An 18073-nucleotide genomic window follows, 5' to 3' on the forward strand; every position below is an offset into this window, starting at 1 on the left:
AACAGGTCAAAGATAAAATAGAACCGATTGCCTAAACGATTCCCGAGCCAAACGGTCTAACTCTCCTGATAAACCACGGTTGGAAAACACTACTATTTATTCATTAAACAAAGACTCGGTTTATACAAAAAGAGATTGGTTTTGCTGGGTGGGTCAATTGGACTATTGGACAGCAAAAGCCTAAAACCCCCCATGAATCTTCCTCGTGGCTGCATGGGTGGGCTGCCTACTAAGCTCCCACTGAAAACCCCAAACATGTAAATAGTTATTGCTTTTGTTATGTTGTAGTTAATTATTGTTAAGATGAAGCTAGTGGCGACTGAAAAGTGTTGGGTTGGGTGTTGCCTTCGACCCCAAGAAAACAAAATTAACTAATAATTTAGAAAAGAGAATCTCTCCTTCTGTTTGTTAATCAATTAATTAATGTGACATCGATATGGAAAAGTTCAACAATTTCTGCAAAATATTTTATCCCTTGAGAGGAGTGATGAAATTTCCACTGAAACTAACCAGTTGTCGTCGTCATACAAATGACGAAAACAATTATACATACAAAACTAAGCTCCATCCCATCGTCGATACTTCCTAAATAGAGCCAGCCAGCCAGCCACACATTATTATAAGCAATTAACAACAAAAATAAAGCGCATGGGTGCTAGGCATAAATAGATATATAATTGGAGAGAGTCCTCCATTCTTTGAATTCTAAGTTCCGTGCCCCAATATATTGCTTATAGAATATTAGACTGAAGCGAACATGGTATATCATGTATTCTAATAAAACAAATATCTGTTAGTTGAGTTCTTTCTTTGATACAACAATAGGTAGATAACATAGTTGCATGCACAAAGTAAGCACAAAGTCAGTGTGCTGACAGTAGTAAACCACCTCCCATGCACCCATCCACTCAATGACTAGTTCAAACACACTTACAAGAGAAGATCTCACGGTTTATTCACTACTCATTATAGTAACGATACATCTCTCTCACTTGGCCATAAACAAATACATACAAATGCTCACCAACCTGAGTTCAAACAACTAGAGAGAAGACCCTTCAACAGAAGAAGAAGAATTAAATGGTATCCTTCTCAAACCCAACTTCACCACAATGATATAAACTTGGCCTATACTGAATACTGTAAGTCTGAAACAATCTTCAGTTCTTCACCTCTCTCTCACTCTCTCTCAATCTGTATGGATTATCATTTGCTAAGAAAACCTTCTTGGCTTTTGATAGGATAGGCACGCCATCCTTATTACTGATCGAAACCAAAAGGACTTCGAATTACAGTATGCAAGGTAAGCTCTGACTGGTCATAGGATAATCAATTCTGCATAAAAATGAAAAACATTTTTATCTTGATTTCAGGGAGATCAATTTAAATTTGTTTAGTTTGTTATGTTACAACTGATAAAAGTTGCAATTTCTGATGCTAAACATCTAAAGCTCATAGAAGAAATAGATACTACACTTTAGAAAGAAGACATATTTTCTTCTTGTATATATGATGTATCTGAAGGAAAAAATCCTGCTCATCAAGGGTATAATTCAGCAAGTACTCAAAGTGGGGTAGAAACCGAGAGTATTGCTGCTTGTATGAAGTAGTCTTCTTCCAAGTCTTCAGACTGGTAATTCTGGAAACTGGAAAATAAAGGAATATGAGTAAGAACATGAACCAGAAATTTGCACATTTCAGCTGCCAGATTGAGAGATCTTTCTAGTTCTATGCAATATAATTATTATTGAATAGTTAGATGAATGTTCTACACATCTCTTAAGGATTCATATTTCTGATCTTCTAGGGCTACATTTAGTTTGATAGAAAATAAGAGAGCAGAAAGTTGAGGGAAATTTCTTGAGAAATTTCAAAAAATTAGTTAAGAAACTTTCCCTCAGCCTTCTATTTCTCTTTTATTTTCTGTCAATCCAAACATAAATTAGTTGTATGCAAGCTATATGCACATGCTATATTCAAATTTTCAAATGGACATCTTTGGTATATGGCCAAGTAATTGATTACTTCATATATAGTAGTAGGGATACCCAGATGGGAGCTATTAACTTTATTTCATTTAGAGATCCATTGATGAAACATTTAACCTAAACAGTAAAGAAGAAACCCGACTCGTCAAGAACGGTAATATGATCATTACGAAATGTATGGGTTCTTAGAAAATCACGTTTCTAGTGGCAGTTCCCAGTAGAAAAATCTTAACAGCTTAAGACAGGCCTACAACTACAATTAATACACGAGTGGTGAACTATTTCAATTTCCAGTTATTTAATAGCTCTTGGAATTGTACAAGAGTTTGAAGAGTGTGATTTTATTTGCAACATTCATGTGCTAACTGATATTTAACCTCAGAAGGAATTACAGTAGTGGCAGAAGATCTTGAGAAAGTTCATTCACTCGTTCCGGAAAGTTGCTTCTTTACAATGTTTAGTTGAACATAAAATGGATGTGGAAGAAACATTTTCCAAAAAAGGAGTTTTAATTGTAGGAAAGTTGGTCCTCTCAATTTCTAGATTGTAACACTTGTCTATGTCTCAACTAGACCTGTTCATAGGCTGGGTAGTTCGACAGCTTATAGGCTTGGACATCCAAGCCTGACCCAATAATATTTTATATTATAATATATATAATATTTTTTGTTTATTCTTCTTCTCTTTTCTCAAGCCATATTGAGTTCGTTCTTATAGTGTTTTTTGGTTTTGAGCTTGTTTTTAATACAAACAAATCAGTTTTGTTGTTGAGTAAAAAAAACAAAAATCTTCTTGCCCAATTTCTAGGCCGAGCTCAGGCTCGGGCTTGAATGTGTTCTGTTAATAAAGAGGCAGAGCGTGGCGCAAAGCTAGCCCAGCTCAGCCCATGAACAGTCCAACCTCAACTAATTCCAAGTGAAAACAAATACCTGGAAAACTATAAGGTTGTGTCTGGTTTGAAAGAAAAGGTAGGAAAAGGAAGGGATTCCATACCTTTTTTTTCAACCAAACACAGCTTCACTATAATTCATTTTCCTATTGAGCATCGTTTTCCAAGCAAATCATTCATTTTCCTCATTTGACGTACAATTAAACAGAGCCCTAGTCAAACACCCTAACAGGAGCTTAATGAAAAAGTACAGACAGGCCCAATGCAGATTTTTGAATTTCACTGCAGATCTATAAACATTCAAAATGTCAAATACCCCCACTCTATACACCAATGCCTGCCCATGAATTGGCATCAATTCCGAGTTAGCACCTATCCCAACTGTACTTTAGGCCTAAAAATTCTGACCCTGGGCTGAACTGTCATTCTCCCTAACCATAATCCATTTCCCTATTGAGCATCATTTTCCTCTTTTGACATACAATTAAACAGAGCTCTAGACTTTTGTTAAGATGAGGGATTTCTTAATTATTATAACAGATAGAACAAGATTCTAACTGAAAAAAGGAAAATTCTCAATCAATTTCCCCCATTAAGTCTTAATCTGTTGTGAAATTCTTAACTCAAAAGCCTAAGATAGGGAAAGAAACATAAATCCCTACATACTATAACTGTCAATAACAAAAACAGTACACGAATTTCATTTCTCAAGTCATTTGGTAATCCAATTGTACCATTTCCTGATGTGTATCAGATCCCGAGCTTCTTCAATATATAAAAGCATGGCATTACCTGAGATCACCATGTTTCTGGGAGGAAATCAGCATAGCTCTCCAACTGGGGTTCATTGGAAGCATATTAGTCCATTTCCTATGGAAAAAGTTCACTCTGTCACGCACAAGGAGATCAAACAGCAAAGAAGATGACTTCACAAGTCAACTTCAGATTGGTGTAAAACTTGGCCTCTCCTACAAAGCAAGCATTGGTTGCTCCAGTTTGCTATTAGTAAGCCATTGCCTCTTGCTTCTGATGCTACTGAATGGAAATGGAACCCATTGCAGATTTACAAACTTAGTCCTTCTGGGAGAAATCATGCAAGTGGTATCATGGTCAACGGCATTAGTTGTGGTATTCAATACACAGAAAGCAAGATCCATGATGCTTCCCTGGAATGTAAGAATCTGGTGGATTTATAGCTTCTTGCACTCCATTATCTGCACTGCTCTTGATATATATTACATTCTTAGGAACCATGGGTCTCCAGGAATCGGAGACTACATTGCCTTCCTTGATCTCCCTGCCTCCACCTGCCTGTTAGGGATATCGATCAGAGGGGCCACAGGCATCTCATTCTTTGAAACTGGCATTACAAACCCACTTCTCAATGTTAAAACTGAAAAGCATGCAGAAGAAAATAGGGAATCTCCATATGGAAAAGCTACACCTCTCCAACGTATCACCTTCTCATGGCTCAATCCACTGTTTGAAGTCGGGAACAAGAGACCCCTTGAACAAGAAGAGATCCCTGACATAGATATCAGAGACTCGGCCGGATTCCTCTCCTGCTTGTTCAATGACAGTCTAAATTGTGTCAAAAATATGGATGCTACAACAAACCCATCTATATACAAAGCAATCTTTCTATTTATCTGGAAAAAAGCAGCAACCAATGCATTGTTTGCAATGATTGGTGCGGTAGCATCATGTATCGGGCCGTACTTGATTGACGACCTTGTGAAGTTCCTGAGTGGAAAGAAGCAGCAACACAGCTTGAGTGGGTACCTTCTTGCATTAGCCTTCCTGAGTTCCAAAGTCATCGAGACAGTGGCTCAGAGACAATGGATCTTTGGGGCCTACCAGCTAGGCCTTCGCCTGAGAGTGGCTCTGATATCACAAATTTATAAAAAGGGCCTGTATCTATCAAGTGAATCCCGCCAAAGCCATGCCAGTGGAGAGATCATCAACTATATGAGTGTTGATCTCCAACGTATTGTGGACGTCATGTATTTAATGAACATAATCTGGATGTTGCCCATACAAATTTCTCTGGCAATTTACATTTTAAGCAACAACCTGGGTCTTCTTGGCTCTCTGGCGGCATTAGCAGCAATGGTGATTATATTAGCCATTAACATACCCAATACAAAGATCCAAAGGAGGTTACAGTCAAAGATGATGGAGGCCAAGGACAGCAGAATGAAAGCCACAGCTGAGGTTCTTCGAAATATGAGGACTCTGAAACTTCAAGCCTGGGAAACTCGATTCCTTCACAATCTTGAAAGCTTGAGAAAGATCGAGTACATATTGATATGGAAAGCACGCAGTTCGGCAGCAATCTCATCTTTTCTCTTCTGGGGATCCCCTTCCTTCATCTCAATAATGGCCTTTGGGACATGTATACCAATGGGGATCCCATTCACAGCTGGGAAAGTTTTATCTGCGCTGGCAACCTTCCGGATGTTACAGTACCCATTGTTCAATTTATCCGATTTGCTATCAGCAGCTGCACAAGCCAAAGTTTCAATCGACAGAGTCACTTCGTACCTCCAGCAAGGTGAAGTTCAAATGGATGCAGTCTTGTTTGCTCCAAAAGATGAGTCAGAGTTCGATATCGAGATTAGCGCTGGAAAGTTCAGCTGGAATCCAGAGTCAAGAATCCCAACTCTTGACGGAATAGAGTTGAAAGTGAAGGGAGGGATGAAAGTAGCAATCTGTGGAACTGTAGGATCAGGGAAATCTAGTCTTCTCTCAAGCATACTTGGAGATATAATGAAGTTGTCAGGAACAGTGAAGATCAGTGGGACAAAGGCTTACGTTCCTCAGTCTCCATGGATATTGACAGGAACGATCAGAGAGAATATCCTTTTTGGAAATCCATTTGACAGTGTCAGGTATGACAGAACAGTTAAAGCATGTGCTTTGATGAAGGATTTCCAGCTCTTTCCCTGTGGTGACTTGACAGAAATCGGAGAAAGAGGTATCAACATGAGTGGTGGCCAGAAGCAAAGAATACAAATTGCACGTGCAGCCTACCAGGATGCTGACATATATCTTCTTGATGACCCTTTCAGTGCTGTGGATGCTCATACAGGGACTCAACTCTTTCAGGTAAATCCTAATTGAACTGTTACTGTCGCTGAACAGTAGATTCTGATTCAATTGGTGTAGAGATTTCTTAACAAAATTACATTCAACTCAAACAACAAAGTTCTCAAAAAAAATGTAACAAATCCTTCAAATTTCAAGAATACCTGGGCATATAAAAATACATGGAAATGACGAGGGAAAACCTATTTTGGGGGGCCATGCAAGTTCAACAAGTAAATCTGTAGCCATGTCTAAAGCCTGGGTAATATAGTTCATAAATATCTAACCAATCATATGCTTATAAATGGGGTTCAAAGATGATTTCCCTGTAATCCAAAGACGAGCTTCAAATCTTGATTTTGATTTAGAAAGATGCCAACTATTCTTCTGATTTCATTTACAAATTCAGATCAGACAAGAGCTTACCATTGAGCTTTGCCTATCCCATGCAGGAATGCCTGATGGGGATCCTCAAAGAAAAGACAATACTTTATGTCACCCACCAAGTCGAGTTTCTACCTGCAGCAGACCTCATTCTGGTATACAAGAGGCACCATAACTTCCCATCCATTTTCTAGCTTTAATGAAAAAAGTGTTAGATCAGAAATTAATAGAGTCTTTAACAGGTTCTGCAAGATGGAAGGATCACACAAGCTGGAACTTTTGATGAACTTCTAAGACAGAATACAGGATTTGATGCATTAGTAGGTGCACACAACCAAGCTCTGGAATCAATCTTCACAGTCCAAAAGTCAAGTAGAACATGTGAAAAACCTCTATCCGATGGTGAAGCTGATACAGAATCCAGAATAAATCCAGAGCTTCAACTAAATGGTAAGCATGATCCTAGACATAACCTTTCAAATGACATAACCAGAAAAGGAGGAAGACTGACACAGGATGAAGAGAGAGAGAAAGGAAGCATTCGGAAAGAAGTTTACTGGTCTTATTTGACCACAGTGTGGGCAGGGGCCTTTGTCCCACTCATAATCTTGGCACAGTTGCTCTTCCTAGTACTACAGATAGCAAGTAATTATTGGATAACATGGGCTTCCCCTCTTACATCTGGGACTGAGCCAGCTATGGAGATAACCTTTCTATTTTTTGGGTATATACTTCTCTCAGTCGGCAGTTCAGTTTTTGCATTCGTTCGAGCCATGCTAGTAACAACCGCCGGCCTTCTAACATCACAGAAACTTTTCATCAACATGCTACATAGTGTACTCCGGGCTCCAATGGCATTCTTTGATTCAACCTCAACTGGGAGAATCCTGAATCGGGTTGGTAACATACAATAACTTATGTCTGGATGCTATGATACCCAGATACAGATACAAGGCATTGGATACAAAAGTTATGATAAAACATACAAGTATCCAACATGATAGAGCACCCATGTACAGGTATCAGGGTATCAGGATTGATGCATTTGAAGACTCCAAATGAAAAGTATATAAATGCCTTTGTTTCAGCAATTATATAAGTCTGAGAGCTTTCAATGAAGCAAACTTAACAAAACGAGAACAGTCTGTCTGAGAGATTCCTTTTCTTTCTTTATTTAAAGAAAAAATAAAAGCAACACCAAAGAATTGGAGAATCAGGTAACAGTATTCAGGCAAAATTTGGGCAAAAACAGAACTCCTATAAAAAGCAAACAAGAAAATGAAGTACAACTTCTCACACCAAGGAATCAAGTTCTATGTTGAAAATCCATAAATCAATAGATTATCCAAACTCATTAAGTTTTGTGAGGTTGAAAAAGGATAACCAAAAAACAAAAAAGATATGCAGCTGCAAACTAGAAGATCATTAGATTTGTTCAAAAATAAACAGGGAATGGAAGAATGCCAGAAATTGGTCTTGACTTCAGCTATTAATTCACTACTAAAACCACAATATGGAATAGACTCCGAATCACATTTTCAACACTCTGCTGCTTTGATTGAAGGATGCAAACTTGTGTTAAATTTTCATTTCTTTATTTTTATTGTTAAATTCATAAACTACCAGAGGCAACAAAAAAAAATGACAAAAAGATTGAAAGAAAAAAAACACAAAAAAAAAAGAAAACGACATATTTTAAGTTCCCAGCAACCCAAAAGACCATAGAAAAAAACATCAAACACACAACCAGTGAGCCTGGAATTCAAAAAATAAAACATACACAATTAACGACCAACAACAAAGTCATCTAAAAAAGGAGCTTCCCCCACACAAAGCCCCAAATACACATAACCAAAACCACATCCCCACCTCCCAAACTCCTATGCACTTATTTCTTAGCAGCTCTACCTCGTAAGAACCTCCCCCTCCCCGTGCTAACTCTACCTACCACGCCTGCCCTTCACTTGTTCAACTATAAATATTCTTCACTCTTTTGAAATGAAGAAATAAATGAAGTTTCAAAGATCTTATTAAATCTTGAATTCCAAAATGCACCCACATCTAGGAGTGATTCCTAAACCTCTAGAGTGATTTTTGAGAAACCCTATACACACTCCAGGACTATCTCCATTTCCTTTTGTTCTCTCTTGATTTTCTATTTCAACCTTTGAAATTTGAAAGCCATCAGGCATCAACAGACTAGAAGTAGCAACCAATTTACTCATTGACTACCAGTGCATTGATTTATAGTAAGATTTTAATTCTTCTCATACAAAGCCATAGTATCTTGTTGCTTCGTCTTAGAGAGACAAAAAAATTCCCCTAGAAACTGCACCTCATAAAAACCCTAGTTTCAGGTGGTAAACTCCCACCGAACCTTTTAGCTTCCTTAAATTTGACCCCCAATACTCATCTTGAGCACTTTGAAGAATTCCTCCTATTTCTAAAGTTCTAGAAATTTACTCTATTTTTTCTTCTAAAACAGTCCGTTAAACCTCTAACCTAAACTAACATTTATTACTCTTCCCTAACCTAGTGCACTTTCCCAACCCAAACACCCTCTTTTCGTCAGGTTTCCATTGAAAGTTTCTTACATGTTACAGTAACCCACCCATGTCACACTTGTACAACAAAATTCTCCCAACCATCCTTAGACACCACTTCCTCCATTCCACCAACCCCTCCCTCTAATAACAGAAAGACCATCCCTAAACTTATCCCCTGAACTCTAACAGTTGGAACAGATAGCAAGTCTGCCTATGAAGAAAATGAGGTAGCAACCACAATGATGCATATGAATGTGTGGTGTGGCATATGGTTCAGAGACTTAGAAGATGGATAACATGAGAATCAAGAAGTTCCAGGTACTAAATAATTTTGTATATATTAATTGCAGGTATCTGAAGACCAAAGTGTGCTTGACATAGAAATGGCAGGCAGATTAGGTTGGTGTGTTTTCACATTTATACAGGTTCTAGGGACTATTATCGTCATGTCACAGGTAGCATGGCAAGTATTTGTAATCTTCATTCCAGTGACTGCAATCTGCATATGGTACCAAGTAAGACACTTCAACTGTCATAGTTTTACCCCTATAGTTTTATTTATAAGGGCACCTTTACAATTTAGGTTTGTAGGTCAACATCAATAGTACACAACATGAATCTAAATATATGTGATCACTGCAGCAATACTATACATCAACTGCAAGAGAATTGACCCGGTTAACAGGGATTCAAACAGCTCCAATTCTCCACCATTTTGTAGAGTCACTTTCTGGAGCTGCAGCAATCCGTGCCTTCAACCAAGAAAACCGCTTTACTGAGACAAATCTCATCCTCATTGACAATTACTCAAGGCCATGGTTTCATAACATGTCAGCAACAGAGTGGATTTCTTTCAGATTGAACATACTGTCCAATTTTGTGTTTGCATTCTCGGTGGTTTTTCTTGTGAGCCTCCCTCATGGGATTATTAACCCAAGTGAGAATCATGAGCATGCATTTTCATAAGATGCTTATCAGCAGGTAGACCGTAAAGATGGACCACAAATGGCACACCAGTGGACATCACAAATATGTAGGGCTTTCAGATTCATCCATCACTTGTCCCCCAAAAAAATCTCGTGCATAAAGAATAAACAATTAGATGTGTGTAATCAACTAATAAAAAATATTGTTACAGTATATTTCCTAGGTTGGATCCAACATATGGTTGGTGCCAGTCACTCACTCACTTGCAGGCAAGATTCAAAGTATCAATATGATAAACCCCATATCAGGCATATCGTATTGTATCTTTAGGTTTCCAATACACCTATTTAAACGTGTTTTTAGGAAACCAAAGTTTTTATTGTTTAAACAATATAAAAATATGTACAAAGCTGAAATTTTGAAAAAAAAATCTAAAAAACAATAAAAAGCATGCGGAAATAAGTATCAATACACCCCTGCCGGTGTGCCATTTGTATTAACAACCTACATCCTTATGGTCTCCCCAGTAAAGATATTTAATTTTCCATTCTGCATATAACTAAGAGCAGATCTTTTTACATGAGAAGATCTACAAGGAGCTTATTTGGAATTCTATATCTTTACAGGAATTGCAGGATTGGCAGTAACGTATGGTTTGAATCTTAACACACAGCTAGCCAATATGGTGTCCACAATATGCAATGCAGGAAATAAAATGATCTCAGTAGAAAGAATTCTACAATATTCAAACATTGCTAGCGAAGCCCCCTTGGTAGTTGAAGATTATAAGCCACCAAATAACTGGCCACATGTTGGAAAAATTTGCATCATTAATTTGCAGGTAAGACCTCTAACATGTAATCTTCTGTAATAACCAAACCAAACATAATTGGCTGAGCATTCATGAGGCATCTTATTGGATGTATGAAAAAAATCCATCTCAACACATGAGAGCATACCCTCTCATCTCACTCAACAAGAGGGAGAGTGAGGGAGAGACTTCAAGTACCTCTCTCAAGGAGATGAATGTTATTGAACTCCAAATTCCACAAGGAGATGAATACCAGACCACAGAAAATTCATTCATGGATAAGTTGTAAAGGCAAGGTTGACCACCGATTACAACACAACTTTTTTCATAAATAGGGCACTCCCTTTTAATTAACAGAAAAAATAAGTGCAACAACACCTTGGTCAAATAAAGCATGATAACCTTACAGGGGTGTTATTATCTTTCACTACCTTCAGCTAGGAGTGCTCCTTTCATCAGAAATAGGGGGTGCTCCAACAACAGGCTAAAAGAAACATGATTAAATAGTGGATCATGATTCATTGGGTACATCAAGATGGAAGTAGGATGTATTCCCATATCAATCATTGGTTTATTGCCATCTTGACAAATGCTCCCCTTGATAGTTGGTACAGAATTCCTCAATAATTGTCCAAGTTCATGTTACTTGTACATAATTTCATGTTAGTTGTATATGACAGCCTAATTTCATGTTAGTTGTACACAATTTCTAATCTTTATATAAGCAAACATCTCAGATTTACTTACAATTTATTTCTTGTCATAGATCCGATATGCAGAGCATCTTCCATCTGTCTTAAAAAATATTAGCTGCACAATTCCAGGAGGGAAAAAGGTCGGTGTTGTGGGACGAACAGGCAGCGGGAAATCAACTCTAATACAGGCGATATTCCGTATTGTGGAACCCAGAGAGGGAAGTATTGAAATTGATGATATAAACATCTGCAAGATTGGCCTTCATGACCTGAGATCCAGACTTAGCATCATTCCACAGGACCCAACAATGTTTGAGGGGACAGTAAGAGGAAACATGGACCCACTAGAGCAATATTCTGACAGTGAAATATGGGAGGTGGTTACTTCTGTCTAACAAGTTCTAGATTAAAAGATGCAAAATACAACTCAATTCCATTATGTGGGTTTCGGATTGGGGTGTATATGATTCCCATAATTATGTTGGCCCTGGCATGAGTTGCTAAGGATATGATTTACAAGATACTCTTTAGAGACTTGTCGGGTAGCAGAGGTATTTATGGGTAAATGCATGTTAGTTTTCCCATGGCTTGTCAGGTTGAAAAGTTGAAATATCTGCTTCCACTTGACAAATCATCATATACACCCTATGTGGAACTTATTTTTGATCCATCACCTTATAGGACACATTTTAGTTTCTCTTCATGGAATACCTCAGGTAGGATGGAAGGTACATAGAATCTTCCTTGCTCTACCCTCCTGTGTGTGTTGCACACACCCAAATGGAACCCATTATTCATTTGTCCCATCAAGCATGTCTTTTAAGTCGAAAGTTGACTCAGTTAGTTATCTACATTATTACTTTTTTTGCTAGAAGCCTCATCTCATTGTTTGACTTTCAAAAAGAATTGAACAACTGAAGCTCAGGATCAACAATTGAGTTGAGCCTCAGAGAAAAAAAATTTCCTTGGTCAAACTTGCTGATGCTAGTTCCAGGCCCCTTTGGATGTAAGCCACACATGCAATGAAAATGTGTTTCTTCCATCCTAAACCGTCAGACATTAGTATTGCTCTTACATGTGCACTTCCTGTCATTATAAAATAACATTAAACTTACACTGGCTAGAATCCAAAGCGCAAAAAGCTCTTATGATCTTCATTGAGAATTTCAACTGAAGAAGTTATCATATTTGATTATTTTCAGGCTATGGATAAATGTCAACTTGGTGACTTGGTGCGTGCAAGGGAAGAAAAGTTGGATTCAACAGGTGAGCTTAACCAATATGAACTGAAATCCACAGTGAAGCGTTTTGGATTCTCATATTTGAATTGCTTGCATGGCTAATACAGTGGTTGAGAATGGAGAAAACTGGAGTCTGGGCCAGAGGCAACTATTCTGTCTTGGAAGAGCCTTATTAAAGACAACCAGAATTCTTATTCTAGATGAAGCCACAGCCTCTGTTGATTCTGCAACTGATGGTGTGATACAGAAGATCATAAGTCAGGAGTTCAAAAATTGTACTGTTGTTACCATAGCTCACAGAATCCACACAGTTATAGACAGTGATCTAGTTCTGGTTCTCAGTGAAGGTAAAGTTCTTTTCTATTGTTTAAGGTAGAATTGAAGTTACTTCTAAATATTAAAAAGGAAAAGGGAAAAAAAAAAGATAACAGAGCTAAGCATGCAATTACATTTTCTTACTGGTTTAGTACAAGGAACTAAAATTGTTGTGTTGTGATTTTGAACAGGAAGGATTGTGGAGTACAACACCCCAGCTAAGCTACTGGAAAGAGAGGATTCATTCTTCTCAAAGCTTATTAAGGAATACTCTTTGAGATCACAAGACTTCAACAGCATAACAAAATTAAAGAATGAACATTGCATTTTATAGTATCTGTGAAGCATATAGCTTTTTATATTATTCCAAAATCAAGATTATATGCTACAAAACAATATTGAGAACTACAACAACCTAGAACAAATGAAGAATAAATTATTCCTCATACTGATTAGGGAACAGAACTGAGTGCCCTGGGATGGAGAAATATATCTATCCGTTTTATCCTTTTCCAGACAAAAATAGAGCAATAGGTTATTATGCTTGTTTCTATTTCGGCTTGAGCACTTATAATTCCGTCATTTCATTTATCCAGAACATATCCATTGTTAGTAGTCTATTAGATTATTTCTCACCACTCTGATCCATGCCCCCAAAGCAAAGATTCTATAGAAGTTTCATCAATATACAACAAGTTCATAGAAAACAACAAGAACAACAAAGAAAAAGATCATTTTAAACCATCAAAATATCATTTGATGTTCTACTTATTTATAAAAAACAACAATGAATAATGTGATTGATCATTTTCAAAAATAACAATACTAATGTAACTGATCACGATAATAACAGACACTCTTGTATGATCCTTATAGTTTCATAATTAACAAAACTTATTCAGTATGGCCAATAGAGATACGGAGCTGCTACTCTCCTTCTGTTCCATCTAGTTGAATGGAACAAGAACAGTTTAAATTCTAAAATGCTTTCGTACTGTTTCGACTGCTGCTACAGTAGTCCGAACAGGAAGAAGAAGAAGAAGAAGAAGAAGAAGAAGAAGAAGAAGAGAAGAAGAAGAAGGGTCTGTCGAAAATCTGATGGTTAACCCATCCCGTCGACCCCCTTAATCTATATTAGATTCTAATAATGTTTACAAGGACAGAAATGCCCTTACTTAAGTGTGGGGCAGAGTAACTCTAATAACACTGCCACATAAGCAAGTTACTTAACAAACAGAAGAAGACTAAACTACCCCTATTCGGCACATCTTAACACTCCCCCTCAAGCTGGAGAATATATGTCATATAATCCCAGCTTGTTACATAGATAGTTCACTTTCCCTGAGCTTAGAGATTTTGTAAACAAATCTGCCCACTAGTCATTCGAGCCCACATGTTCTGTATTTATCTCTCCAGCAAGAACCTTCTCTCTCACAAAGTGGCAATCAACCTCTATGTGCTTTGTTCTCTCATGAAAGACAGGATTGGATGAGATATGGAGTGCAGCTTGGTTGTCACAGTACAATCTCATAGATTTATCCATGTGAAACCCAATTTCTTGTAGGAGATTCCTCAGCCACACTAATTCATAGGTAGTGTGAGCCATGGCCCTATATTCGGCTTCAGCACTGCTTCTGGCCACAACCGTCTGCTTTTTACTCTTCCATGTCACAAGATTTCCTCCAAGAAATGTGCAATAGCCTGTAGTAGATCTTCTGTCATTCACTGAGCCTGTCCAGTCTGCATCTGTATACCCAACTACTTCAAGTTTTCCTCCTGGTTTATACAATAGCCCACGGCCTGGAGCTCCTTTCAGATACCTCACAATTCTAAGAACTGCATCCCAGTGAGGTATACGAGGGTTCTGCATGAATTGGCTCACCACACCGACTGCAAAGGAGATGTGGGGTCTCGTGATAGTCAGATAGTTCAGCTTTCCCACTAGTCGTCTATACCTTCCAGGATCTTCAAATACTTCTCCTGTATCACTGCTCAACTTAACATTTGGTTCCATAGGGGTCTCAGCCGGTTTTGCACCTAACAGTCCTGTTTCTTCCAATAGATCAAGGACATATTTCCTTTGGCACAGATTCACACCTTGTTTTGATCTGGCAACCTCTATTCCCAAGAAATACTTTAATGTTCCAAGGTCTTTTGTTTGAAAATGATTTTGCAGAAATACCTTTAGTTTGCCAATCCCCAATTTATCACTACCAGTGATGACAATATCTTCCCAGCTTCTGAGTCATAGCTGAACACTGAGTGATCAACCTGGCATTGCTTCATTCCAAAACTCTTCACCACTTCGCTGAACTTCCCAAACCAAGCACGTGGAGATTGCTTCAACCCATAAATTGCTTTCTTCAGCTTGCACACCTTACCAACCTCCCCCTGAGCAACAAACCTAGGTGGTTGCTCCATATATACCTCCTCCACTAGATCACCATGGAGGAAGGCATTCTTTATGTCAAGTTGAAAGAGAGGCCAATCATACATAACTGCCAAGGAAATTAGGACACGAACGGAACCAATTTTAGCCACCGGAGAGAATGTCTCCATGTAGTCCACACCATACAACTGTGAGTAACCTTTAGCAACAAGTCTGGCCTTCAGACGCTCCACACTATCATCTAGCAAGTATTTCACAGTATACACCCATTTACAGCCCACAGCATGCTTACCAGGTGGAAGAGTAGTAAGTTCCCACGTTTGAGTATGTTGAAGAGCAGAAAATTCCTCCTCCATTGCCCACCGCCATCCAGGTGAACTAAGAGCTTCTCGAACATTGTTAGGTATGGAAATAGAAGATAAAAGTGAAACAAACTGGCGATGTGAGGTAGAAAGACGAGATAATGAAACAAAATTGGAAATGGGATGGAGTGTAGAACTGCGTTTACCTTTCCATAAGGCAATGGGAAGGTCAAGGTCCGAAGGTTCAGCAATAGGGGCCATGAGAGGATCCGTAGATGAGGTAGAAGCAGGAGGAGGGGCCGGTGTCGTTCAACGTGTATACACTTGTTGGATCGGTGGTCGTTCAGTGGTGACCTGCACTAGATGAGGTGATGAGTCTACTCCAACAACAGCCTCTGGAACTGAATCACTGACAGGAAGAGGAAGAGGAGGTAAGGGTGAGGACAAGGGTGCTTCATGACTGGAGAAGAAGGGTACAGACTCAAAAAAGGTGACATCAGGGCAGACATAGCACTTTCGGGCAATGGGATTATAACACTTGTACCCTTTTTGAGTTTGAGAGTAGCCAAGGAAGACACATTTAATTGAGCGTGCATCTAGCTTGTCTATTCCAGGACTCAGCTTATGAACAAAGCACACATAACCAAAGACACGAGGAGTTAATGGAAACGGAGATAAAGTGGGAAACAAGATGGAGAAGGGGGACTGACCATGAAGAATAAAAGAGGGCATCCGATTAATGAGAAAACATGTAGTGAGTACAGCATCACTCCAAAACCGTTTAGGAACATTCATGTTGTGAAGCATAGACCGAGCAATTTCAAGAAGCTGACGATTCTTCCGTTCAGCCACCCCATTTTGTTGAGGGGTGAAAGCACACGAGATCTGATGAATAATGCCATGCTGTTCTAAATACTGTTGAAATGAAGTAAGAAAGTATTCACGACCATTATCTGAACGGAGAACTTTGATTGGAACACCAAATTGTGTGCGTATTTCAGTATGGAATTTTTGAAAAATGGAAAATAATTCACTTTTTTCTTTCATTAAGTAAATCCATGTCATTCTTGAACAATCATCAATAAAGGAGACAAAATACTTGTACCCATTATAAGACTCAATTTTGATTGGACCCCAAACATCTGAATGAACCAAAGAAAAATGACTCAACATACAACTCTCAACTCTTGGACTGAATGACACACGACAGTGTTTACCAAACTGACATGACTCACATTGTAAAACTGACAACTGACTCAATGACGGAACCAACATCTTGAGAACCTTGAGAGATGGATGTCCCAATTGGTAATGCCATTGTAGAGGAGTAAGGGAAGTCTGAAGTGCAATTGAAGATCCACCACCGTCAAGGTAATACAATCCACCAGCTTCATGCCCCCCACCAATCTTCTTCCCCGTCTTGAGATCCTGAAAAACACAAGTAAAAGGAAAGAAGGTAACAAAACAGTTAAGATCTTTGGTTATTTTACTAACAGACATAAGATTGAATGGAAACTTAGGTACATATAAAACAGATGATAAGGGGACAGAAGCCATGTCAACATTACCAACACCACAGATGGGAGATGAGGATCCATTGGCAAGTGTAACAGTTTGTGATGTGGAGGTTTTAGAAAGAGAAGAGAACACACCTGGAGTCCCGGTCATATGATCTGAGGCTCCAGAGTCAATAATCCAGGAAGGAGTTTTAGATGACAAGCAAGCAATACCTGATTGGGCAAGTGTGGCAGTGGTATGTTGTGAAGTAGTTTAAAAATATGTTTTATTTGATATTTAAAAAATTAAGAATTATAATAATTAATAATTATAATATTTTTATCATATATTATTTTCTATAATTTTATTATATATATATTCGAGCTGGCTCGCGAGCCTCATGAGCTGAGCTCTAGTAGGCTCGAGCTCGATAGAAACCAAGCCGAGATGAGCTTTTCATGTGTCGAGCTTGAGCAGCTCGTGAAAAGCTCGGCTCATTGCCACCCCCAGGCACCATAAAAGCCAAATGGTGAAAAATCGGTCTTGAAAATGAAAAATGTCAAAATTGGTGTTTTTTAATAAACAGTTCACATGATTTTCAAGAGAGCCATTTATCAGATAAACGGCTCAACCAAATAACTTTTTAGGCATTTTTCTATTAAATACATCTCCAATGCTGAGTTGGCACCGTTTCTTCCAAAAGCTACATCAATCGATACCAAACACCATTCAAGACAAATATTTATAACATAAAATAGACGTACGAAATAGCATGACAGAACAAATACTTACAAGGAGATGACCTGGCACCGTTTATTAAATAAATGGAGACCATACCAAACACTCTGCAAATGTGATTGAGTCTCAAATTTCTGAAAATCAAGATTTAAGAATGCGTGTTAAGGTTTATAGAAGCCCTAAAAGGTCCATACCTCAATGAACTTCTCAACTGGCCCGCCCGAGGCCCAAAGTGATATTTCGGACTAGGCTCAGGCTAAGCAT

General features: G+C 38.4%; 1 protein-coding gene and 1 long non-coding RNA gene across 3 annotated transcripts; one reads left to right on the top strand and one right to left on the bottom strand.

Moving 5' to 3' along the window:
- The first annotated feature begins 839 nt into the window (after positions 1–839).
- LOC104606440 (putative ABC transporter C family member 15) lies at positions 840–13345 on the top strand. Of its 2 annotated transcripts, XM_088890607.1 has the most exons (12): positions 840–1142; positions 1242–1303; positions 3632–5985; positions 6417–6503; positions 6591–7244; positions 9245–9409; positions 9537–9831; positions 10448–10662; positions 11399–11704; positions 12530–12593; positions 12676–12915; positions 13075–13345. In XM_088890607.1, the coding sequence occupies exons 2-12, from the start codon at positions 1297–1299 to the stop codon at positions 13215–13217; spliced, it is 4530 nt and encodes a 1509-aa protein (XP_088746733.1). In that variant the 5' UTR covers positions 840–1142; positions 1242–1296; the 3' UTR covers positions 13218–13345. The 2 variants fall into 2 exon arrangements, with proteins under 2 accessions (XP_088746733.1, XP_088746732.1); XM_088890606.1 differs by having other exon boundaries at positions 840–1303.
- On the bottom strand, positions 1322–3807 carry LOC148790751 (uncharacterized). The gene is made up of 2 exons (XR_016077800.1): positions 3670–3807; positions 1322–1646 (listed from the first exon to the last, which is right to left on the bottom strand). It is a non-coding gene; the product is annotated as an uncharacterized LOC148790751 (long non-coding RNA).
- Positions 13346–18073: the final 4728 nt, after the last annotated feature.

Source organism: Nelumbo nucifera, chromosome 6 (assembly GCF_055504915.1).
Source record: "Nelumbo nucifera cultivar China Antique chromosome 6, China Antique-T2T, whole genome shotgun sequence".
Lineage (NCBI taxonomy): Eukaryota > Viridiplantae > Streptophyta > Magnoliopsida > Proteales > Nelumbonaceae > Nelumbo > Nelumbo nucifera.